This window comes from Oryzias melastigma, linkage group LG1 (assembly GCF_002922805.2).
Source record: "Oryzias melastigma strain HK-1 linkage group LG1, ASM292280v2, whole genome shotgun sequence".
Classification (NCBI taxonomy): domain Eukaryota; kingdom Metazoa; phylum Chordata; class Actinopteri; order Beloniformes; family Adrianichthyidae; genus Oryzias; species Oryzias melastigma.
Window position 1 is genome coordinate 11,545,715 of NC_050512.1, and position 25,362 is coordinate 11,571,076.

General features: G+C 38.0%; 1 protein-coding gene across 1 annotated transcript in view; it reads left to right on the top strand.

Moving 5' to 3' along the window:
• LOC112137606 (noelin-2) overlaps nucleotides 1-25,362 on the top strand; it is a gene marked incomplete at its 5' end in the record, with an annotated part of 46,602 nt that overhangs the window by 431 nt on the left and 20,809 nt on the right. Inside the window, 3 exon segments of the mRNA XM_024260019.1 lie at nucleotides 8,360-8,509; nucleotides 13,352-13,507; nucleotides 22,490-22,709. Of these exon segments, the coding sequence (XP_024115787.1) occupies nucleotides 8,360-8,509; nucleotides 13,352-13,507; nucleotides 22,490-22,709 (526 nt within the window).

The following is a 25,362-nucleotide window of genomic DNA, read 5'->3' on the forward strand; positions in this document are numbered from 1 at the left end:
CGTGCCTGTTCTCCACATTTATTTCATTTTTGCTCAATCAATTATCCTGAATTCTTGAGGAAGTATTTTTAACTGAGACTTTCAGTCTGCTTTAGTTTGCTGCAGCAAGCTTCTTAACTCCATCACTTTACTTCTTCTGGCTTATTTAAGATTTGCGCATCCATGCAAACCTAATTTTTAGGCACAAATTGCTCTCAATAATCCTTGAAGCGTGCTGTTTTTTTGTGAAAGAGCAGACAGACCTAGCTGTAAGCATCTGTTTACAATTGCAAATACTTGGCCGGCTGCATTACTTTGTAATAGCTCTCTGTCCTCTCAGCCTCATTATGGTGGAGAGCAGCGCCGACTCCTCCCAAGAACAGAGGAGCTTTCATTTTACTGATCTGGTTTGGGGGGAAAAGCTTCAACAAATGAAAACCCTTGTAAGAAAAAGACAGGTATGCAACAGCCAGCTGGTGGCTCATTGATTATATATATCTCTTCTTACTTCCTGTCACTTACCAGCTTCTCTGTCACTTTAGAGGGTTTTTTTTTAGCCTAAAACGACAAAAGCAATGAACTTTAGATGGGTTTTTGAATAATTTTACGATCATTTAGATGATTATTATTCAAGATTTAATGTACGTGGGACAACATGAAAAATCTTTAGTGCAAATATGTCACTTTCTGTGTTTTTTTTATTTTCATATTTCATTGGAAACTGCTTGTTCAGTTGATTTTTTTTTGTGACCATTTGCTTTTATTCAAAAAAATGTACTCCTTTATTCTGACACTTTGACATACCTGGAACACTTGTATCTCTTCCTCGATTAACATTATTTGTCTATCTGTGTGTGTGTTTTTTTCACTCATTTTTTCATTTTCAGAACATTTTATTGGTTTTATAAATAAAAATACATCTTGGATCCTTCATGTAAATCCTCCGCTGCCCCAATCTGAAGCAGATTTGAGGCTAAAACTTCAGTTTAATGAGCACATTTGTTTTTTTTGTAATTAAAGAGTTAAAAAATAATAATATAAGCAGAAATTCCAATTGTTTCTTAATATTTGTCAGCAAATAAGAATCATCAAATTATGTCATGGACATCAAAACTTATTTTTTTTATTAATATTATTTTATTTAGTAATTGGTACGCAATTAGTAAACAAATGAAATCTTCCAATTGGGGAAATAGAAATATTCAGCAATGATGCAGCTGATCTGACGCGCCCTACTGATACAATAAAACCATAAAAACCAGGTAAAGCAGTCTGAGAAGTACTGTTCAGTTATGTAAATACTCTTGTGAGTCATAAACAGCACGTGCACTGTATGCACTCATCTCTTGGAGCACTCAAAATGACCCCGCGCTTCACACACACAGGCAACAGGAATGCTCTCTGTCAGACCTACTGGAGTGATTTTTCTCCCAGGGAGGGCTGACTCACCCACAGGACAGCCAGTGATTTGTTACCCTGGCAACACCCTGGCATCCCTCGGCATGTCAATGGACCACTGCACAGATGCACTCCTTCACCCATATGTAATGTGCAGATGGATGCCCCCTTTTGTTTATTGTGCTTGCATTATTGATTATTTTTCACAGCCAGATGTGTTCTCCTTGTGGGGACAAAAGCGACTCCAACACAAAAATTTATTCTAAATGAGGTGATCGGACTCTCATATTATGAAGAAATTAGATTTGCCTCTCTTGGCAGGATTTGATAATAGGATTTATCCAAAGTAGCAAAAAAATATGGTCACAAAATGTCACTGTGCGGCATTCTAAAGACAAGTTTTTCAGCAAATTTGGTGGCTTTCAAAAAATTGTGAAATTTTGAAGATTCTGCCGATATATGTCCGTAGCATAAACCAAGTATGATCTTTCCAAACATACGTCCACAAATCTTTCAGCTTGTTGACCTTATTTAATTTTAATCAGATTTTTTTTTGTAATGTAGTAATGAATTTAGTGTATTTATTACAAATGACTTAATGAGTCTGACTGGACAGATGAACAGTAACAAGCTGCTTCTCTCAAGATAATTACTGATGTCTTTCTTCCTCGGAAAGTAATGGGTAAATGACTGTGTTTGTGCACTTAGCTTATAAATTTAGCCTTTCTGCTCAAAAAGACCCCTCCATCTGCTTTATAGTGCTAAATTGCAAGTTCAGCAAACTACAAGTCATTTCAAGCAAGTGGATGTCCCCTCCTCCAACACACACACACGAACGTTTGTGCAGCTACCCTTATATAAAATAGCTTTATATAGACAGAACCTTCACTATAATCTTAAGGTATTTTTCCTTGTTTTATGTCCAATTATTCTTTAGCCCTTAACCTGACCGGGAGCCTTAAACCCATATTCCTTTGAGCACTGCGTTGTCTCCTTGTAGACTACAACCCTCAACCAGAAAACAGTGGAAACAAGACAACAAATGCGCTTAAGACAGAAATAGATGAGGATCTTCAGATAAAAACTATTATTTTAGTTTAATACAAGCATAATATGATAGTATTATATGGTGCTGGATAAGAAGGATCTAAAAAACTCGTCATTTTTCAATTTAAAATATTCCGCCACATTTGTTTTTTACATTGAGCTGCTCTTTGACAAACTTTCAAAGGCAGAAATGTTAGAACAGCTGTTCTAAGAATTGATTCTACTTCACTTAGACGCATTTAGATCGGCTATAAACGGGTTTCAAACTGCTGAACTCATTCATCCCAATGAAATGATGCACAAGGATATAAGTAAAGACAATTAAGCTTAAAATTGCATTTCTGAGTTTGTTCCATTTTCCAATAGCGGTGAATCAGGAAAAAAATACATTTAAATTCGGTTTGAAAAAGAGTCTGCTTGTGAAATAGAAGATACAAATTAGCAGCCAGCGAGCTCCCTGCTCTGCTCCATTCCGATACATCCACTTGTAGACAACTACATCTTAAATTTTTCTAAAAATGGCATAATCACACACTGAGAAAAATCAAACATTGGATCAAAAGTCTTATTTGTTACATTTGAATTATTAGTTTGTATCAAATTGAAATTTTGAGTTGATAGTTGACTCAACTAAAAACATGTATTTGATTATAAACTAACAACTTTTACAACTAAGAATTAGGGCCTCCAACAAAAACTAATATTTTGGGGGGTTTCTCAACTTTTAATCTTGTGAATCTATTACTTTAAATCTTGTTAATTTATTATATTACAAAAAAAAGTCATAAATTTGGCCTATGACTTTTAAAGTACATGATTTTATTCTTGTAAATTCACGGTTACAACTTTTCCTCGTAAATTTATGAGATTTAAAGTCATAATTAAGTTTTTTTAAATGTCTTTTAATTGTCATAAGTTTAAATGTAACAAATTATAAAGTTGTTAATAGATTCACTTTTTTCAGTGCAATTAAAAGACCCCTAGAAACGAAAGATCAAAAGATGATCAGATTGTTACTTTAAAATGTGACTTTGTTTGTCATTTCAATTAAAAATGTAAACTTTTGTCATCAAATTATCTTTTTAGATCTTTATATACGTTTTTTTTTTACTTGCTCTTTTCAAAATTGCAGACTTTGGAAACTATTTGGGCTGCTTTTCAAAAACTCTCTTCTGGTTTGGCAGCTTTTGCTCATTTAGTTCCCACTGTTCCTCCAATTTGGGACATTTTTCTTCCTTAATTTCTTAATTAGAGCTGTGTCTGTTATTATTGTGTCCTCTCCTCTTTTTGCATTTGCACGGATCACAATCAGCCGAGCTGCCTGTGTAGATTTTAATCGTTTTTCCCTTGTGTGAAATGAGCCCCAAGGTGGCTTATGTTCTCCTGTGTTTAATTACAGCAGGCAGTAGGCGATGCTTATATTCTCATCCCATCAACGTCTTCCACTTCCTAATCCCTACCCCCCCATCGCCCCCACCCCCACAGCTTTATTGTGAATGGAACATCAAGGTTAGCGCACCAAACCCAGATGATAGATTATTCAGACGTTTCCCTCCAGGCCTCCACACTCCTCTCCCCGTGTTTCCTCTCATGCCTCCGTCCTTCCAGCTTCCACCTCTTGTCATTATTCTTCCTCAGGATCTGAGCGTCAGATTGAGATTGCTGATAGTAAGTAGGTCAAACTGAGGATTTAGCGAGATTCCAGCATAATTAGCTCATGATTTTTTTTTTTTTTTTAAGTTCATGCGTTGTGACACAGGTTCAAATGTTTGGACTGCAGGGAACAATTGCTGTCTGCCTAATGAGCCCACAAATAACACCCGAAAGTTTAAAAAGGAAAACAGGTCTTTTATATAACATGCTAGATGAGGAGTAGAGCCAACCAGGCAGATAAAGTGCTTGAAATTACCCTAAATAATAAAAGATAAACCTATTCTTTTTGTAGAAGAAAATGATGATATAATTTTTTTCAAGATTTTAAACTAAAATTCTGAAATGTAAATAAAGTATGGACAAATTAGTGGAAGAACAAAGTGATGACATATTGAAGGATAGTGGAAGGAAAACACAGGAAAAGAAGATGACACAGGATGAGAAAAAACAGTAATCACACCAGCAAATTGCTCAATGCAAGAAAAAAATCGAAAATCACAATAACAATTAAATAATTAAAAAAAATTACAATTTAGAACTCAAATCAAAATTTCAGAAACCAAAACACAGTTAAAAAAAATGAAATGTTTCAGAAAACGAAAGCAATTTCCAGAAATCAAAAGGAAATGTTCCCCAATCAGTGATCACCAGAAACCAATCAGTGACATCCCATAATAGCTTTCCAATTTTCTATAGAGTGTGTGTGTGTTTTTTATATCAATTTGATTTCCGGAAATTACTTTTGTTTTCTGAAGCTTCGTTTTCATTTTGTTTTATTTTTATGTAATTGTGTTTCAGTTTCTGGAGTTTTGATTTTTTTTAATGTAATGTTGTTTTTTTTCGTATTAGTTTTGCTTTTTTAATTGTTGTTGTGATCTTCAACATGATTTTGCATGGAGGGATTTGTCGGTGTGATTTGCACATCAAAGTCACAGTGAAACATGAATAAAATACTCGTAACAGCAAAACTGCAGTAGATTGCAAATAATATAAACTAGAATTCCAACATGTCAGGAAGTTTTTCACACTTTGACTTTCCAAAATGACTTCAGTATTTACATTTCCAGCACAGACAGAGCTTAGCCTAATGATTTTAGTTGATTTAAAAATGTCATTTGACTAAAGGTTTTTTTATGTTAGCTGTTTACTTTTATAAGAACCTGCAGGAGTACATGGACAGGAAAACAAAAATATGTCATCCTTTCATTTTTCATGTTTCTGTGACTGTAGTAGTTTGTACTGGGTTTGATCCTGAGCTTCTGATCTCGCTAAGCATCTCTGACAATGAGGTAGAAGAGCTGAAGAGCACTCCAAACATTTCCAAGGCTTTTGAAAATCCACAGTTTCAAAAGTACAGGTGTTTCCTGGATTTAGAGAAGAGACGGGGTTGCACGACAGGCAAAAAAAAAAAAAACAGAAGAACTAAATGGCCCAACCAAGCAGCAGCTGGTTGATCTGTCAGGATTTTGTAAGCCTGCGGGTGGATGAACTCTGTCCAAACACACACACAGACTGTATGCATTTAAACTTGAAATCAAAAGGAAAAAGCCTACAAGTCTGTCGTTCTGGACTGGATTGACTTTGGATCTGAGGCATCTGTGACTCTGGCGCCAGAAGGACTGATGCTTGCATCTGTGGAGGGTGGAAAACCTCCAGTTCTGCTGTTAGCTGTTCTGGACAAGCAGGAGATGTCACATCTGCTTTTTGTTGCAAATGAGAAAGATTTCAAAAGCACAACACAAAGATTCATTCAATTTCTCCTGCTGGACCAGTTTTTGTGTATTTATAGTACAAAAAAAGCATTTAAAGGGAAATATTGTTTATCAGAAAGATTGAAGGTCTAAAAAAAATAAGTTAAGCATTTATCAAAAAGGCACAGCTTGCTTTACTGCAACAGCAATAGTTGACTGTTGTGAATTTATTCAAACGTACAGTAAATAAAACATTTTTAAAAACACTGCTTTTCTCAAAAGTTAGATTATAATGCTTCCATAGAAAATGTTCTCAGAAAAAAAATCCTAATGGACCCTCCAGTCTCCATGGGGATCCTGTTGATAGAAGCACATGTGCTGAATGGAAACCTTGGGGTTCATTTTCAAGGATTGGGTGAAAATTATAGTCTGCCTTTGAGTATTTTTTTATTTTCTCTAGCTATTGACTTTTATTTATATCAGACAAATACCTGGCAATGTGAAATGTTTATGTTCAATGCTGTTAAATGTGATTCTAGTGCACAGTCTGCATTTGAGTGATTTTAAAGAGTCGGTGGTTACCATGTGTTTTTTTTTATTGATATTCCTGTTCTGAATAAAGAAGAATTGTGATGTAAGTCAAAAATATAACAAGACATTAATTAACTGTATATAGATATGAAAAGAAAATAACTTAATAGTATGAGTAGTTTATTTCATTTTTTTTTTTTAGCAACCAGCTGCTGTACAGATTAGTAATCTGTGCCCAAAGGCATGTCCAAAGTCTGGACCTTGGGCCAAATGCAGCTCACATTCAAATTTCCCCTGGCCCATAGGCTCCTGTCTTAAAATCAATAATGTGGGGCCCCCCAGCACCTTCTAAGAACCGTGTGTAAGAGTTCTTGATTGGGATGGACTACATTACATTATAAATCATTGTAAACGTGTAGGAACACTGTCACATGATCCTTTTGGGATAATTTCAACTCATTTCGAAAATCTCGACCGTAAATAAAAAAGTTAACATTGACACAAAGGGGCGCTGCTTCTGAGACGAGGGGAAATTCTTGGCTCATAACCAGAGGGCCCCGATTCGAGTCCTTTCTGTTTGGATTTTAATAATAATTATTTAGATAGCACTTTTCACAAGGAAAAAACACAAAGTGCTTTTCAAGATATGATTAAAACACAATTCAGATGTAATGAAATAGGACAAAATAAATAAAACAATATAAGGAAAAACAGAATAAATGTAAAAACACAGAAAAGGCAGCCAAACAGAAATGAGTTAACTAAAAAGCTGTTTGGATGAAAATGACTTAGGAAGCTTTTCAAAAGAACCAACAGATTCAGCTGTATGGAGGGTTAACAGCAGTGCGTTCCAGAGTCTTTCTGCTTGAAAGGACAGGTCTTCATGGGTTTTAAATTTTGTTCTGGGGACTCTGAGAAGATTTTGAATCACGGACCGAAGAGAACGGTTTAGGTTTACATGTTCTCCCCGTGCATGTGCGGGTTTTCTCTGGGGACTCCAGCTTCCTTCCACAGTCCAAAAATATTCTTCATAGGTTAACTGGTGACTCTAAATTGCATCTAGGTGTGAATATTGGGGTGTGGCCTCGTAGCAGTATTGCGACCTGTTCAGGATGAACCTCGCCATCACCCAACAGTAACCAGGTTAGGCTCCAGAAACCCTGTGATCATGTAAAAGACATAAGAAAATGAACAAAAAACTGCTGCACCTGCTTAATGTGCCAATATACTATGGCTATGGCCAAATTCTACCCCTAACTAAAAAACTATATGGTGCACTAGATTTTGAAGCTGTTCAGACACCATGCTCACTGATTTTTGTTTCTAAACGCCACCGATTTCACAAAGTAAAAAACAAATCAATAAGAACATTTTACAATGTCTATATGTGACTTCACTGTGTCCTGATGACGAAAATGTGGATGGTTGACTAAAAAAAATTACATTTAAACATGTTTTTTCATAAAGATTGTTCAACCGCAAAGCATTTTGGTCTGAGCATTGATGCACACTAGTTTTTAGCAAAGACTTCTAGGAAATTTCAATTGCACTTGATTTTGGAATTATAGATTCAGACAGGACTACAAAATGGCAAAGGCACTATATAGTGAGTGGGAAAGGAATTCAGACATCACTTTTTCCTCTTTTTTTCTTTAAATCAAACAAAACATGCTAACTACAACAAGCTAACTGGGAATAAACAGTGCAACCAATTAACTGGATTTTTTTAATGGTATACAGCTGTCATTTTACACAAGAACTTGTGAGTTATTATCATGGTACAAAGAATACCACACATTTTCACTTCTCAAAATCAGACCCTGTCTGCAAAAAGTTGCTCTACATCCTTGAAAGATGTTTAATTAACACACAAGATGCATATTAGAGAAAAGTAAAGAAATTCAGTGTGTGAAAGGTTCAACCCCTCTCTTTCCCTGAATAAGCATGGCGTCCCCACAAATAAGACTGCTCTGCTGGAGATGCACGCAGCATGGGATTTGATGATGCTGCTCTGCACACTGTGATCTGCTCCTTCACTAACAGGCGCTGTCTGTGTGCAGGGACTGTACCCCGGCGCGGAGGAAGGCTGGCAGGTGTACAGCACGGCCTCGGATCCCGATGGCAGGTGTGTGTGCACGGTTGTTGCTCCCGCGAGAAACCTTTGCAAACGAGACCCCCGCATTCGACAGCTCCGCTCCCTAACTGAACAGGTGAGCGGTGGTCTGATTATTGAGTTCATCCCGGCTCGCTTGCACTGGTCAGCATTGCCATGCAGCACAGAGAGGAGGCAGCCAGGCGGAATAAAATATTCACCGGGCTGTCTCTTGGTTTTGACACTTGCAGGAAGAGGAGGCTCACACACACATACACATAAATACACAAAGTTTCAGTGACTGATGTGTTTTTTGGTACATCAGTGACAGAATCCTCTACAGACCATCAGTCATTCAACATGCCAGCAGAGTTTAAGCTCAAAGCAGACCCTGACAGATGGGAGGGAAAAGAAACTATTTGTTCACTTCTGCAGCATGAGGCTGCCATGTGACCACATGTTAGGCCAGTCTTCTTCTTGAACAGGAGGATTTTTTGTTTATGTGAAAACATGGATCTGACAAAGTACATCCCAGAGGAGAGATAAAAATGATTTGTGAAGAGACTGATGAAATATTGAACACCTTCCGACTGCAGCAAGTGTTTTTAAAGCAGACATGTCTGTAAGCGTCCCAAGAATGTGGTTTTCCTCTGTAAAGTAAAGGTGACATCCACACATGACAATAATCAAGTTCTTTTTCCAGCCTCCGAGTGCATCCAGGCCTCTTTTCCTGCAGAGAGGAGTGTGAGAAAGTGGCTCAGCACCATAGAGATGCCTCCATCTCCCTCCGCCAGGAAGCTTTTGTGTTTATGAATCTTAATTAGCTCAGCATGTGTCTGTAAATGACACCTATCCTGCTGCGAGTGAGAGCGAATGTGTGTTTTCATGTGTTCCACGCTTACAACACTCTGATTCTCTGCTTGTCTGTGGGCTCTGCAGCGGGAGGCGTGTGGGTGGATTTGTTTGTGTATCACCTCTTGATATCTAGGTCATTTTGCAATTTTACCTTTTTTTTTCATTTTACCAATTTTTGCTTTTGGTATTTGCAAATGGTTGAAGGACAGTGAAGCACATCTGGTTCTTTTTCGATAGAAGCACACTTTATCGGGCTCATTATGGTTCAAACACATCTGCCTGAGCAGAGGTCGGTTATTCATGTGGTTTAAGAATGAGGCCCAAAACTTATGTTTTTAAACTTTCAATGTTAAGGTGGAAGAATTTTTTTTTTTTATCCTTTATCTTGTCCTATTTTTCATGAAGCCCAATGAGGCACTTGTGTTTTGTGATGTTGGGCTATATAAATACAATTGAGTTAAATTGAAGTATATATATGTCCAAAATAAAATACCATAATTATGATCATGATCATTATCACCATCATCAAGGTATTTCTTGTTCTTCTTTTGAGCTAAAAAGAGAGAAAAAATTGTTTTTTTGTGATTTAAAAAAATTCTGAAACACTTAGAATAGAATGTAGAATTTTAATAGTGGCAAACAGCTCATTCCTCAACACATTCGATAAAAATAAAGTAATAAAATAAAACCATAAGGACATTCAAAGATTAAAATCTATTAATTAAAAATGCAATAAAACCATAAAACTTTCAACAATTAAAATTCAACATTTTTTTATCTTTTGATGCTCATCAGGAAGTTCTACTTAATCATATCTTCTTCTTTTCATTTTAATAGTTTATGTTATTCAGAGGAAAAACTGACAAAAAATAAAAGGAACTGTGGTGGATTGATACGTTTCTTTAATTGTGGAGACTTCCTAATAGGAGAAATACTCAAAAATGCAAAAAATGAAATTATTTCTTGTTGCTTTTGTTTTTTTTTTTCATAAGAAAAAGAATAAATGCATGTTAAAAACCCCCCAATACACGACTTTTTTTGAGAGGGGACTTAAAGCATTGTTTGACTCTTGAGTTCTATTTGTTTTAGACGTTTTATTTTTATGTCAGTTCAAAAATACTTCCTCTATTTTAATCACAGACTTGATGGTGATATTAGTTGAAGGTGTAACAATATTAGGAGATGTTTCTTCTGTCTGGGTGTCTTTACTGGCCCTTTATTAGAGGCTTACTGTGTCTATGCTGGGAGGTTTAGTAAAAGAAATAAAATTAATCCATCATTTCAAGCTACATCTCTTCAAAACTAAAATATTACAAAATGTTTTACTTGTTTTACACCTTTGACTAAATTAATTTAAAACCTCCATCTCTGGAGCTTGTTTTTTTTTTTTTTTTTTATTTAGGCCTTCATGCGTATTTAAAAATACTCAATTTGTGCCCAATTCTTCTTGTCTTCTTTTTTTCTGTTTTGTATTTTTGCAAACATCAGAGCTTTAACACTCTTTAAGTGCTTCCCGTCCATGAGGGCAGATGGGCTCAGCTCTGGATTTATAGTCTGTTCCTCAGCGTCCACAGCCTGCGACAGAGCAGAATCTAATGTCCCCTCCGTGATCTGACATTTGCAGCAGCCTGCTGTGTTTTGAAAGCCTAATCAGTGTAATCTAGGCCATGTCCAAGAAAGGTAACTGATGATTTGAAATTGAATGAGTCTTACTTCCATATTCCCTAAAGCCTTTTTTTTTCATTTTGGCATATCCCATTCCCCGTTAATTTATTAAATTGAAAGCTGAAAAGCATTCTCCTATAAAGTGCCACAGAACGGGTTGGAGTCAGTCAGAATATTTGATAAGAACGGAGAGACCTTACGATGCAGTTCTCCCAGCAGTTAAGATTGCTCTGGGAGTGCTCCCAAAACAGCAGCCTGTAAGAAAATCCCTCTATATTGGATCGACACACCATGAATCAAGTCTGAGCAGAATTTAAGTAAACAGTTCTTTAAATTGATGTCTCAGTGTTTTAGCCATCCTGAGTATCTACTTAATGAATTTGAGTAAGTTTAAAGTTTGACTTTTCCATTAAACTTTAAAATTTGTTTGGTATTCTTTAAACCTTCAATAAATCATTTTGTGACGGACACTGACAAATGTTTTCTTCTAAGCCCCTGACATATTTGGATCAAAGTGATTTTTTTTATAGGAATAATGAATTTCCCAACGCTTATATTTATTGTTATTTTAACAGAAGTGAGGTTTACTTCTGTTTAGGAGGAATCAATCACCTGTAAGGCTTTCTTGTTGTTGTGCATCCCAAAACTGTAACCGTGATTGACCCAATCAACTTCAGAATAACCTAAAAATGACTAACACTGCTTGACTTTTCTTTTGAACCAGATTGGCTACAACACATCACGAGGATCTGCACTCAATGTTTCACCCATAACTATTTATATAACACTCCTGTAAAGTTTCTGCACAACAAAGTTCTTTTCCTTCTAAAGAGCCACTGGCAGGATCTTACCTTAGAAAAAAAACATGTTTTAAGGCAACATGCGTCAAGAGAATGCGTATGTGACCTACTCAATGTGAAATCCTCAAATACTAGAGCAAAGGCTGAGTCTTCATCCTACCCCTCCTCTCGTAGGGAGGACGGGACGGTGAGGCGGAAGATGCAGTTGATGCATTTTATTCCAGAGGTCCTTTCTTTGCTTTTTACTTTTAATTTTGAGCCCTGATGGACTTGAGTCTCTAAGTTCTCAAAACAGAGACTATCAAAAACCAAGAGACTGGTATTGGCATGAAAAAAAAAAAAACAGACGCCTTAAGAATTCATAAAAAATAAATGTTATGGTTCAAGGTGTACAGGTTTGAAAATGCCAGTGGTTGTTTTAAAACCTCCCCTTTATGATTTTAACATTAAAAAACTTTTTTAGGAGTATGACAAAAAAAAATTAATTTTTTTTTTTAGGAGTAAAAAATAATATTCATATAGCTGTAAAGTTTTGTTGACATTTCTAACATGTTCTAGTGGTATTTTTCTTATGATGGAGGACATTTATATAGAAAATTAAGCCTAAAATTGCATTTCTGAGTATATATTTTTTTATTCAAATCGTTGAGAAGCAGGAGCAGAAAAAAAAAAAAAAAACACCTTTTAAAAAAAAGAGCTTAGTTTTGCCGTCATTGACTGCATAAGAGAACTGGACAAAGCGAGTTAGGCGTCACCCAAAGTAAAGGACTTACTTCTGTAAGTCAAATCAGTCGCAATATTTCCGCTATATATTCATCACCATGTTGGAACCAGACGTCCTCGGTAAGGCCTGATTGATCTGTGTCGGTCTTAGTCTGCATTTCTATGGCAACCACTCTCTCCAATCAGCAGTGCAATGTTAAAAGGCCACGCCCCTTCCAGTGAAAGTGGGCTCAGGAAAATCTGTCAATCAAATGTTTCAACTTGTTGACGACCTACTTTTATTGAGGTATCGGATTGTTCATTTTGTAATTAAAATAACTTGTGCTACAACAGAAGTATTATTCAAAAAATAACAAAAATGTATCAAAAAAAGAATGGTTATTCTGACAAATATAATGTCTGAGTAATAAATGTTGCTTTCTCAATAGAAGTCTATGGGATATTGGCTTCTTGGGACCAGCATGTACTTCCTGTTTGGAGCGCCAGAGAGGAGTGATCACTCAGTCCAGTTCTCTGTGCACAGTTCCTTTGTTCCTTTGATTGAATCAAAGTTCCTTTGATTGAAATACAGTAACGTTTGCTGTAGTGTTTATGAATGTTCTATATATTTATGGCTTTGCTTCCTCATTTTCTACAGAATATTTGGTTTTTTTGTCAAAAGTGTCAACATTTTATTTTATAAATTTATTTTTTTCCAAATATTATTACTAATTTACCAACCAGCTATCATGAAAGGCTTTAAATTGAATCAAAATAGCATTTAACATTCCGACAAGTGATAATTATTTATGTAACTAATCTCACAAAATGTGTTTGCATCACAGCAGCTCCCTGCATTTTGAACAGAAAACAGCTGGGATAGGCTCCAGCCCCTGTAATAGGTCAATCCCTTACACCAAATGTCTGAATGTTTCCAGGTTCAGAATGTGAGTCAGTCCATGGAGGTGGTGGACCTGCGGACGTCCAGAGACCTGCAGTATGTTCAAGACTCGGAGCCGCTGCTGAGAGGAGTGGACGGACGCTTACACACCTTCGTGTCCAATCCCCGCTCGCTGACGTCCAAGGGCCTGCAGGTGCAGACACACACGCAATAGAGAGGGGGGCGCTCTGACAAACACACATGGTGTCAGGGACGCTGCAGGGACACTCAACTTTTGGTGTGAAAGCACTGATTTTGCGCATGCCAAGCTAAAGCGTCCTTGCTGCACTTGTGCGTCTTTCATCGAGAAGACAACATTTGTCTTGAAGCTGTCAATTTCCACGCTGCGTGCACAGCAGAACTGACAGAAAAGTGCAGCATCCGTGCACACGTTCAAACTTTCAGCTGTTAGCAACATCTTTTGACACCCAGCTGTAATAGAGACAGTTTGAACGGCGCCGAAACTTAGAAGCATTTGCAAAGCGCAGCTCTAAAGCCGCATGGATAAGCAGAGCCTCCCACTGATACAAATCTGAAATGAATTATTTCACTTCTTAATTTGGGGGTGTTAATCTCATAAGTCATGCTGTCTCCTATCATGACACCACTGGCAGGCTTCAGTGCCGGCATGAAAATAGCAGCCTGCCGAAGGTCTATTATGAGAGAATGTGAAGCTGTGGATCTTTTTAATGAAAGCTGAGAGATTGAACAGCATAATCAGCTGTGGTAGTGATGCTTTGATTTCTGCATTTGGCAGCTTAGGACTTTCTTTGATTCTGAAATCAAATCTATCAAAACACTGTTGGGTTCAAAAAGAGTCTCTAAATTACCTGATAGCATTTATTTGTGCAAATGTAAAATATTATTGATGATGATTAAACCGGTTTTCGACTATATTGTTTCCTTTGATGATTTGTCAGAAGTGTGAACTGTGGTTCATCTAAAAACAGGATTTTATTTAATTGCAGTGGAATCCTGGTACAGTTTACATCCAACACAAAAAGGGAAACACTGAAGTGTTTTATGCCAGAATGAAGCAGCTTTTGACCAAAGATTCTTCTTTTCTTACACTGTCTAGTAACTAGAAAGCAGAAAAAAACTAGACTCTAGTTCTTTTTATTCACCAGCTGTAAAACAACTAGAATCTAGCATCTCCAGCATCTTTGAATATCATTGTATCCCATTCCATTTACTTTGAATGTTTGTCAGAAGAAATAAAAATGTACTCTTCATCAAACTCATTTGACAGGAGACCCGCCCCCAAACCCACCTCCCAAGATGATGTAACAATTTTAATACATATTTAATTTAAATTCAAAATAAAATGTACAAAAATATTATATTTACCAGCCGTCTGCCTGTTTGTGACAATCGTGAAGTATTTGTATCGACGAAGACCAGGACCACAAAGAATGTACTTTTAATTTCTTCTCCACATGGTGAAAACTGTAATAAATATACAAGACACTCTCTTTAAAACGGAGCACAAAATTGATTACAATGAAAGTATTTTATCAACACTAGAAACCTATACAAATAATACAAAAATGTTACCTTAAATGTATATAAAAAATGACTAAGTTACAGCATTGCCTTAACAGAGCTTCAGTGTAGATGGTGACAGATATCTTAGACATCATGCTGGATTTTGCCTGCTCTGATTACATGAAACCGGTAACCAGAAATTGCCCAGTTAACCGGAACCGGTCGCTATTTTCGGTAAATTTATTTTTCTCTTTTTTTCCCTTAAACTTTTTGATACACCTCTATCAACATATAAACTTATTTACTAAATTATAAATTGCCTCAAGGCAACACACCACACTTTAGTCATTAATAAGGTGTAACTACTGGCTCTTTATTGACCAAATGCTGCAGGTAAATACAGGACACTCACTCAAACTACACTAATTGTCTAAATTTGAAAAAGGGGATTTGAAAAAGTAAAAAATTGTGCCAAGTGAATTGTGTCTCACCTACATAACTCTCATTTACCCTTATATGTTTAATTGTTAACCACAATCTGTTAACCACAGCCTATGACCCGCAGCATGTCCCTAGAAGAGAATGTACACACATATTTTTGCACTACGGGCTCACCTAACAATTTACATTCTTAAACTATTGTGCGTGCCACCCTGTTTAGGTTTGCCCATTTTCACTTATCTTCATGTAATCAGGATAAATCCAAATAAAGGCTTTTTAACATAGACTCCAGTGTTTTGAGTTCATACCAGTGGTGTCCCAAGTCCTTGTTGAAGTGGATTGCTCCTCTGGTGCATTATGGGAAAAAAGGCACAGATGTTTGCTGTTCCTATCTGTGAAGTTTGTGGAATCTTTTGGTTTTGTTTGACGAGTTGCTAACTCAACTCCCTTTTGAACTCAGATACTAACTAAAAAACAAGTGCATGAGCCTCTACATTTTTTTAATCTACATTTTGACCAAAAACAAGTTACATCTGCTTTTGGTTCTGTTTGCCTTTTTGACATTATTCTCTAAAAAAAACTTTATTTATGAGAGAACTTAGCAATTTTTCGCGCCAAATTAACAGTCAAGTGCTCCAGGACTCTAAATTTAACGGTTGCTCCAAATAAAACAAACTTGTTCTGAAGATTATATCAAAAGACAAATCACAGACGTGAGGATTTTTGGCAACAGCTTGATGCGGTGCACACAAAAATAGTGTTTACAGTTGTTAAAGACAGAGCTGGTTGGATTTTTTGCGCTACTTGTCGCTGCCTAAAATAAAGAAAACACCTTTCACTTCCAAAATTTATAACAGTAAAAACGTTGAGTACAACAGATGCTCTATAAAACATCCACGAAGACATCCAGGATGAGGGATGTAAAGCTAAAACATTCAAGGTTGTCTCCATCACCTCAGAGGCACAAAATGCCTCATTCCGTACTTTCTGTGGATCTATCTACCATTATTTTTCCATCAGACTCTTACAGTTGCCTTAAAGCGTGTCTTACAATTTTAGGGGATTTAATGTTTTGCCTCAAACAGGAAGCCAAGCCCTACATTGTGGCTGTGTAAACAGATTTATGCTGGAATAAAAAGGCTAATACACACACCCACACACACAAAGGATAACCCTCACTTCCCCAAATAGATCGTATTGCTGCCTTCCCATAAATATATTCTTCCTTTCATCTCCTGCCGAGCATCTTCTTAACAACTCTGTCTGGTTTCATGTAGTTTATGCAGTTTGAGCGTGTGTGCGCACAGAAAAGCATGTGTGTGTGTGAGTGCTCAAATGTGCTTGCTGGTCCTTGGGGCTTTTCACAGTCATGAGCTTTTGCTTTTGCACTCAGAGGCAGAACTCTTAAATATTTATGTGCAGCTACAGTAAGTTTATCAATAACTAAACAGTATTTTTATCCCATGAAAGACGGAAGTGACGAAAATGAAGGGAGATTAACACAGAGGAGACATGATGGGGTGAAATACACCTGAAGAGGGGACGAAGTCAGAAGGTGGGAGGGGAAGGGAGATAGATAAGATAATGGAAGGAAAAGATTAAAAAAGTGAAGAAGGAGGAAGGGATAAAGTCTGAGATGTATGGGGATTAGTCAAATCTTTTCTTCACTATCTGATGAGTCATGGCATTTCATCAAGATTTATATTAAAGATTACTGAATTAAGATACAATTATAGGCAAAAACGCTAGAGGAACCCATCAAATATACACATTTATTTTTGTGGAGAGCCTGTGCCTCCAAATGATCCAATACTAACCATAGGAGGTTTGAGACCTACTTCAATGAAAATCATACTTTTAACATGCAGAAAATGGAGATTGAAACTGTGTTTTGGGGTATTTCTTTATTTTTCAAATTGTTGTAATCAGGAAAAGATAAAAAAAAATGTCTTGGAAAAGGTGGGACTATAAATCTATGACCAACATTGACTAACTGGGTCACTCTAGGGATTTGTTGCATTTTGGGTGAAAAGTTGCGCCGGAGAAGTATTCTGGGAGTTTTATAACAGCAGGAGAAGGATTAGGAGCATAAAGTGTTTGACTGATTGCCAAGCCTCTTTCCTGAATCTCCTGCTGCGATTGTGCGCAGGGGGTTGAGATGCTCTGAGGAGATGATTTTATTTTTTTTGCCTTTGCTTTGTCACTTCATTAAATCCCTTTCTTTCATGTCTGAGCTAAATCTGAAGAACCTAAAGACTTTGAAGGTAAAAACACGTTTGTACTTTTGAAACTAATTGAGATTTTCGACGCCGTGTCATCCTGAAAATGTCACTCAGGAGTGCATCGTTTGGCAGAAAACATCCTCTTGAGCACAAACAACAACTGGACTGATGAAAACCCCTAAACCAATGAAAGCTTGAGAGCCCTATTTTTCCTCTGAATCCAAATGATCAAGTGTGAGTTATATGCAGTTTTTTTTTAGGTCAGAGCTCTAACTGCAGCTCGGTTCAGACTCCTTCAGCGCATCCTCCAACCTCCTCCTGTGGATTCTAAAGTGTTCCCAGGCCAGATGGAATGTGCAGTCCCTCTAGCATATTCCGGGGGTGCTTTCCATTTGTTTAATGCAGTTTTTCGCCTCCTGCACTCGCATTTCCTCTTTCTTGCCTTAGTTCATCCCAAAGGAAGGTTAAGAGGTGTGAGCACAGAGCCAGCAATTAATTGTGACTCAAAGCATATCTCTGCAGAAATGTGCAGAAAGCAAACATACATCCAGCCTCTAACAGGAAAAACGCAGGGTCCTTTAATCAAAGTGAAGCACGGAAAGAGTTTTCTAGTTAAGATTTACCTCTTAATTTCCTGTATGTGAAATCCAATGCACTAATATCATTATTACGAATTTTAATTATTGTTATTTTTTATGCTGATGTCAATCATCTTATTATAAATTACCAGGTACTTACTTACCTTATGCCTTTGTCACAACCGCCCTTGCGAGTAGATATGGGCAAACTAATGCAGGACAAGCAAGTGGCCTACATGAAATTTCAAAGTCATCGACCATTTGGTGAAGTCGTAGGGTAAAAATGTCCAAGCATATTTTTTCTATGGGCATGCTGCGGGCGACAGGTCATAACAAACACTTATACAACATGAAAGGGTAAGTAAGGGGCTACGTCTTACCTACTTCACTCACACGCAGGGATAAGTGCTGTTCAAGTGAAAGCTGCACGCTCCTTGCCCGCATGCAGCCTGACTGTTAAAAATGAGAATATTAGACAGTGTAGTTTTTGTGAGCTAGTGTGCGCATGTTACTGACAACTAGTATGTAAAGGGCACCATACAACACCATCCCTTATACGCCATAAGTTTGTGTACTTATATTATCCAAACCAGTGCTTCACAATACACTCACCCCATGCACGACAGTGGTATGTTCCATTTTAAGGACGTCCCTTAAGGTGGCCACACAGGCCTCTACAGAACTGCAAGACATACCTGTGCTGCCCTGAAGATGGGGCCACACCTGTTACCAACCCTCTATGTGCCCAGATAACCCCAAAATCGGCAGTACCCATATGGGTCAACCCACTAAAGCTTAATAGATCAATAAAATAACTAAATGTAGGATATTGTCACAAATGGGCAGACATCTGGTTCCACATGTAGCAGGTTTATTAACTCAGACAGGATGACATGGGTCAAAACACGGCTAAAAGTCCATAAAGCGAAATCAATGTCAAGAAGGCAGAGGTCAAAAATGAGCATGGGGGCATAACACGTTGGGTAGAACAGGACAGGTGTAGATCAAGGCAGGCGGAAAGCAAGCTGGGTCAGTCGAAGCAGGGTCATGTGAACAGAAGATCAGATTGAAATGCTCGGCAATGCAAGCAGATTGGCACAAACAATACTTTGCACTGAGTGAGACTCTGTGCAGCTCTTAAGTGTCATGTGGGGGATTGGGAAATTAGAGGCAGGTGAGGGACATCCAGGAACTGCGTGCTGGGATTGCTGGGAAATGTAGTGCGTTAGTACTCTGGAGACAGCTCCCGCCAGTGACCAGAGGGGAGAAACAGCACTGACTCCTGACCAATATTGTGTTTCTCCCTAAGCAGCAGTGCAGAGTTTAGTAACTGGAGTCGTCACACTAAAGTGATTTCTGTGTTTGTATCGCCCTAACTTTGACAGATTGTGTCAAAGTTCATTCATTTCACTTTACACATCTGAAACTTCTTCAACATTTAAGTGAAAATAGTTGTCACATACCTGCCTGCGCAAAAACTTGTCAAGTCTGAGGGACCAGCGAGCTGCAGCAGGATATTAATTCAGAACTAATTCAAACCTTGGTGCTAAGAGTAAATTTATAGATGGTGTCTACTTGTGTAATGCTTTTCTAACGTCTTTGAGACTTAAAGTGCCTTACGGTCACAGTGTCAGTCTCCTATTCACACACTGATAAAAGCAGTGCCAACCAGGCCAATGGGGAGTTCAGTGTCAAAGGATACTTGAAGGCAGAGCAGGAACCTGCCATCCTGAGATCTGAAGTCACCGCGCTAACTCTGATCTACGGCTGCACAGAGGCTCAGATCCTTATAGGGTTCTTTGGGACTATTAGATTCTGGACTTGAGTTTCCAGTCTAAGCTCAGATCTGTTTTACTAGGATGTAGTTTTTTATCAGAATTGGAAGTAACACCGCAGAAAAACAAATAACTTTTTTAAATAGAAGTTTAAGGTATGGTCAACATCAGCAATGTCTAAAAACATTTCTTTTTTTTAAGATTGCCAACTTTCAACGTTGTTCATTCACTAATCCAAAGTCAAGAGCAAATAAATAAGAAAAACGAAGGCGAAACCAAGAAAAATAAAGGAACAAATACAATAACAAGACTGTTTTTTTGTCTTTGTGCTTCACTCATTTTACATTTAAGTCAATGACTCTTCTGCTTGACTGTTTGCTCGTACAGCAAGAAAAAATTGAATCTGCAACACATGGACACATGGAAATTTTCCAAGCATGAGCAGGTCCTGCTCTTTGCCGCAGAAGCCTTTTCTCTCAGGTGGCAGCAGTGAAGCTCCCCGTTGTTTTTCTGTCTCATCCTGTACTCCTGCCCCCTCTTTCATGTAATTTAGTTTCTCTGCTGTGAAATTTCTGTTCCAGTAAATAACCAATAATTCAAGCTGAAAGCACAACCTGTTTGAAAGCGTTGTGATTCACGGATTAATCCACCAGTGCATGAACTTCTGAGTATTAACCAAGTCAGCCACAGCCTGTAAACAAGTCAGTGTGTGTTGATGGGAGCGATGAAGATAACGTGGTTGCCTAGATGGCCATTGTTGATGCCTATTTCCTGTTTACCTGAGGTCTCATCATAATCCGTATTTACCAGTGGCTGAATGGAAAACAGCCCTGCGACAGACTGGCGACCTGTCCAGGGTGTACCCCGCCTTCGCCCTTCAGTAGCCGGGATAGGCTCCGGCACCCCGCGACCCCGAAAGGGAAGAAGCGGTCAAGAAGATGGATGGATGGATGGATGAATGGAAAACAGTTATATAATATTTGCACTTAACCCTGTTTGGAGGCTTGAATGGTTATTGCTTATACCCACCACCTGCTGTGACCCCACCCCTTTAGCCTTCTAAGGTCAAAGCACAGAGCCAAAAAGAAAGAAATTACAGCTTACACCTTCCAGCGTTCTGTAATGGCAGTCAAATCCCCACTGAAGACAAAGTAGCTGTCTCATTGCTGGTGATACGCCCATAACTACTGTACTGTGGATGACATTTTTAGTTTTGATGAATAGTTCCTTACATTTACATGTTATTTGATACTATTATTCCCAATTGTCCTTGGTATCCACTGTTTCGGTTTGTGCCACCCACATTGTTGACATTGTCGGTTGTGGTAAGAGGTGGAGCGGTTACAGGTTTGGTTACCGTCTTGCCTGCTTATGTGTTGAAGTGTCCTTGAGCAAGACACTGAACCCCACATTGATTCTGGTGGTTATAGGTCGGCACCAGTGTTCGGCAGTGGAGTTGGCATCAGTGAACAAATTTATGTGTGAAAGACTGAATTTGACTGTAACTCTAAAGCACTTTGGGACTTGAGGAAGGTAGAAAATCGCCCATTCAGGTACATACCATTTACATACGACATGTTGTGTTCGGTGTGGATAGTTCCTCAGGCTGTATGATCACAGATCAATTGGAGAAAGTGTGTGTAGGTTAAAAGAGATCACCAAATGGAGTTTTGATAAGTTTGTAAATAGCAGTCTAGAGCAGGGCTGCACGGAGACGCTGTTGTTAGCATTCAAAAACATCCTTCATGGATTCTTTGATGACTCTGTGACAACTAGGTGTAAATGTGCTATGGGAGTGTGTGACCCTGCAATAGACTGGCGATCTGTAGGGTGCACCCCACCATTCACCAACAGTAGCTTGAATAGGCTCAAGCAACCCTGTACTGCCCAAAAAGGGTGGAGTGAGTTTAGAGGATGGATAGATGGAAGAGTTGGACCAATAAAAAGTTTTTTTGATTTTGGCTAAAACTGCATAATCGTAATTGAAAGCCCACTAAGAATGATTTTTCAATTGAAAAAAATATAGTTGAGTAGGACTTTAAGGAGGTCAAATCTGAGAAAAAACAAGTTTGTAGTGAAAACAACATTTTTTTTGCTCCTATTCTGAGGGTTTTGGCCATGAGTACACCTCATGATGCCAACACTGAGTATCTACGATACCATAGCAATGATGAATGAAATGGTTGAATGATAACTGCATTGTTTTTTAATTGAATTGAATTATTATAATAATGCAAAATAATATATTTTAATCACAAAATACACACAGTGAATACAATTGTCTTTTTAGTGCAAAATTAGGGAGAAAAAAGCATGGATGGAGAATACATCTGTCATTTCTGACTCTAAGCTTCGCCATGCTCTCTCCTTGCTTGATCAGTGTGGAAAACGGTAGACGGCAGGAAGCATAATTACTTAAAAGGGGAAAAAATCTGTCAGAGCCTTGAGCACGCTTTGGTCTTTCAGTTCCAGTTCTACAAGTGGGGATGACTGTTTCACTCAGAGGGCACCCTGACCAGACACACAAACTGCCACAGATGAAATATGAGGGGGGAACAGTCTCTCACATGTCACAACATTCGTTCTGACCTTCTCTGTAACTTATTCATGCCTAATATCTTTTATGTACCCTCAGGAGTTAAAGGGCCAGATGTCCCAGCTACGGCCTCTCTTTACGGTGGTGGAGCAGTACCGATTAGACCTGCAGACGCTGGGCACTTTGAGAATGGAGCTGCTGAACCTATCAATCATCCTGACAGCTATTCAGGAGGAGATTGGAGCGTACGACTATGAGGAGCTTCAGCAAAGGGTGTTGCTGCTGGAGACCAGGTTACACAGCTGCATGAACAAACTGGGTACGTGCAAGACAGACATTAATAATACATCAAGTGAAGGTTTCACCACTGCTGCCTCTAAAAGGAGCTCACATCTTTGTATTTTCTCAAAGGACAAACAAGAAAATTGATTAAATTCAAACAGTTACCCTTTCAGTATATACAATTACTTAAAGCCCCACTCCAGACTTATTTTGATCTAATGTAAATGCGTATTTTCTTCATTTATGTTTACAATTTTTAGCGAAAATACAAAAATCTGTGTAGTTTTCAAGAACATAGTTTCTGCAGAGCAGCTGTAGTTCAACACCCTAAGAGTTTTGAGCCTCATTTCCACTGAGCTGGTACAGTAAGGAGTAGTACAGTCAAGTTAATTCTGGTGAGGGTTTCTGTTCTGTTAATCTTTGCTTCCACTGAGCAGTTTGTTTTCACGGCGCATGACCGCTACCGTGCTGCTAGCTCACCCTGTGTCACATCGTCACTAAGAATGACAAAGAAAGTTTATAGTTCCAGCACAGACCAGGCCTCGCTGTTGTTTGCAGGCATTTTCAATCAAGACTACGCTACAATAAAGAGTGCACAGGAAACTGCAAAAACCCGAATGCTTACAAATGTTAGCTTAAATTAGCGCTATGATGGGGCTTCATCACTTTCTGCCAATCAACGGGAGGCTACAGAGCCTCCACCCCACCCGTTTTGTTCCACTTTTCAATGGACCTACAACCGATGGGGGCCCCCAAGAGGCACGGGTCAGTCCTGTTTAATGGGTCCATTATGCAATGGAAACTCTCAAAATACCATACTGGACCGCTCAGTGGATGGAGTGGTTGGAGTAAGCCTCTGCTGATATCCCACCATCCCTTTGTTGACACTGCCCTTACAACCCAATTACATTACCAGTGCCACAAAAATTGTGAGCAATGTTAAAGGGCCATCCAGTCGTACAGTTTTAAGCCAGATAACAGCTAAGACAACGAAAACAAAGACACTATTTGTTTGCAAGTGGATGCATCAGAATAAATCAGAGCAGGGAGACTTTCTTAATGCTTTTTTTTTCCAGCCCGATTTGAATTAATACATTCTTAGAAATGCTAATTTAATCTTAAATTATTTAAAAAATGTCCTCCATCATCAGAAAAATGCTACAAGAACATGTTAAAAACACAGTTTTTGTAGGAGTGGGTCTTTAAGAAAAAAGCTGTTCCTTTCACTGTTGCTGTTGCTAAGCTAAAATGAACTGTGTCTATTAGTTACATTTTTTTAGTGTAACATTTAAACCATTTTAAAGAATACTTAATATCTGTGCGACATTTGTTCTGGCAGATAATTGTATATATACATTTATTTATGTACCTATTTGTAGGTTAATGAATGAATCTAAAGGTTTCATCAATCACACTTTTTTAACAAATTACTTTTGACACTTTTTTAGATTTTTACTTCCACTGTAGGAGGCTTTTGAAGTTTTCTAGCAACAATTTCTATGGATCATCTGTTTGGCTTTCCACGTGCAGATTTGATCCAACGGAGTTAGTTTTCTAGGAGAAGTAATAAATCACACAGGGTTCAAATGGAGGAAAAAAAAAAAAAAACTTCCAGCAGAGTTAAATGAAAAAAGATGAATGCATCCTGGGGTCTGAAAGTTTCAAATCTGTTTTTTTCTTTTGATCAGACTGAGCTGATTTCGAAAAGCCTCCTCTCTGAAATGCTGGCACAGGGAGAACATGCAAACAGCACTGAGAAGGAGCCCCGCTGACCAGCATGTTAATACAGAGCCTTGTTGATGCGAGGCGACAGAATTAACCGTGCAGCTCTGTTTCACCAGCGCAGCGTGTCATCACATGACCACAGAGGGATTATGACTGGACTAACATTTTAAGGAGATCTAATAATAACTAACAGAGTTAAGAGTAGGATTACAGGAATAGTTTCCCTTTTGGGAAATCTTGCTCACAGGTTTTCTAGCCCTCATGCCTGCCTTGTAAACACAGACCTTATTCTGTTGCGTCCAAACTTGCCTTCTTTATTTGAAGCAGCAGGGAAGCTGCAGTTGCTTTATATTTACTATGAGAAAAAAAAAATCTTTATTGAATATTTTATCTGATTTTCTAGCGGACAGTAAATACACATTTTCCACAAGGCGTTGGAAAACTGCAACAACAGCAGCAGCAGAAAGATTATTTTCCACATCTGATGGAGTCGGTCTCACAAGCAATATGGCAAAATAGCATCATTTTGAGAAATTCATATTGAAAGGAACAATGCAAAATGAATCTGTCTGCTGCAGATTTTTTATGGCAAACGTAGCATTCAATTTATAAATGCCAGGAAACCTCTGCATCGATATTTCCTCCAGGATTCCTCTGACTGATTATTGACTTTCTCTGCAAAACAGGCAAATCCAAGCGAGTTCTTACTATCCCTTACACAAAATAACAGCTAAAAAAAATTATTAAGAAAATTGATTGCTTTCTACAGGCACATAATAAAGAAATATAATAGCAAAAAAAATTCTATAATGAAATAAAATAAAAAAAAACTGAAATTACACACTGGAACAACTGTACCCCATCAGATTTTCTATTTCACTTTACTACAACTCCTGCATATAACACCCATAATGCATTATATGGATTTCCATTACTCGTCATTATTCTCATGAGAAGAGACTTAA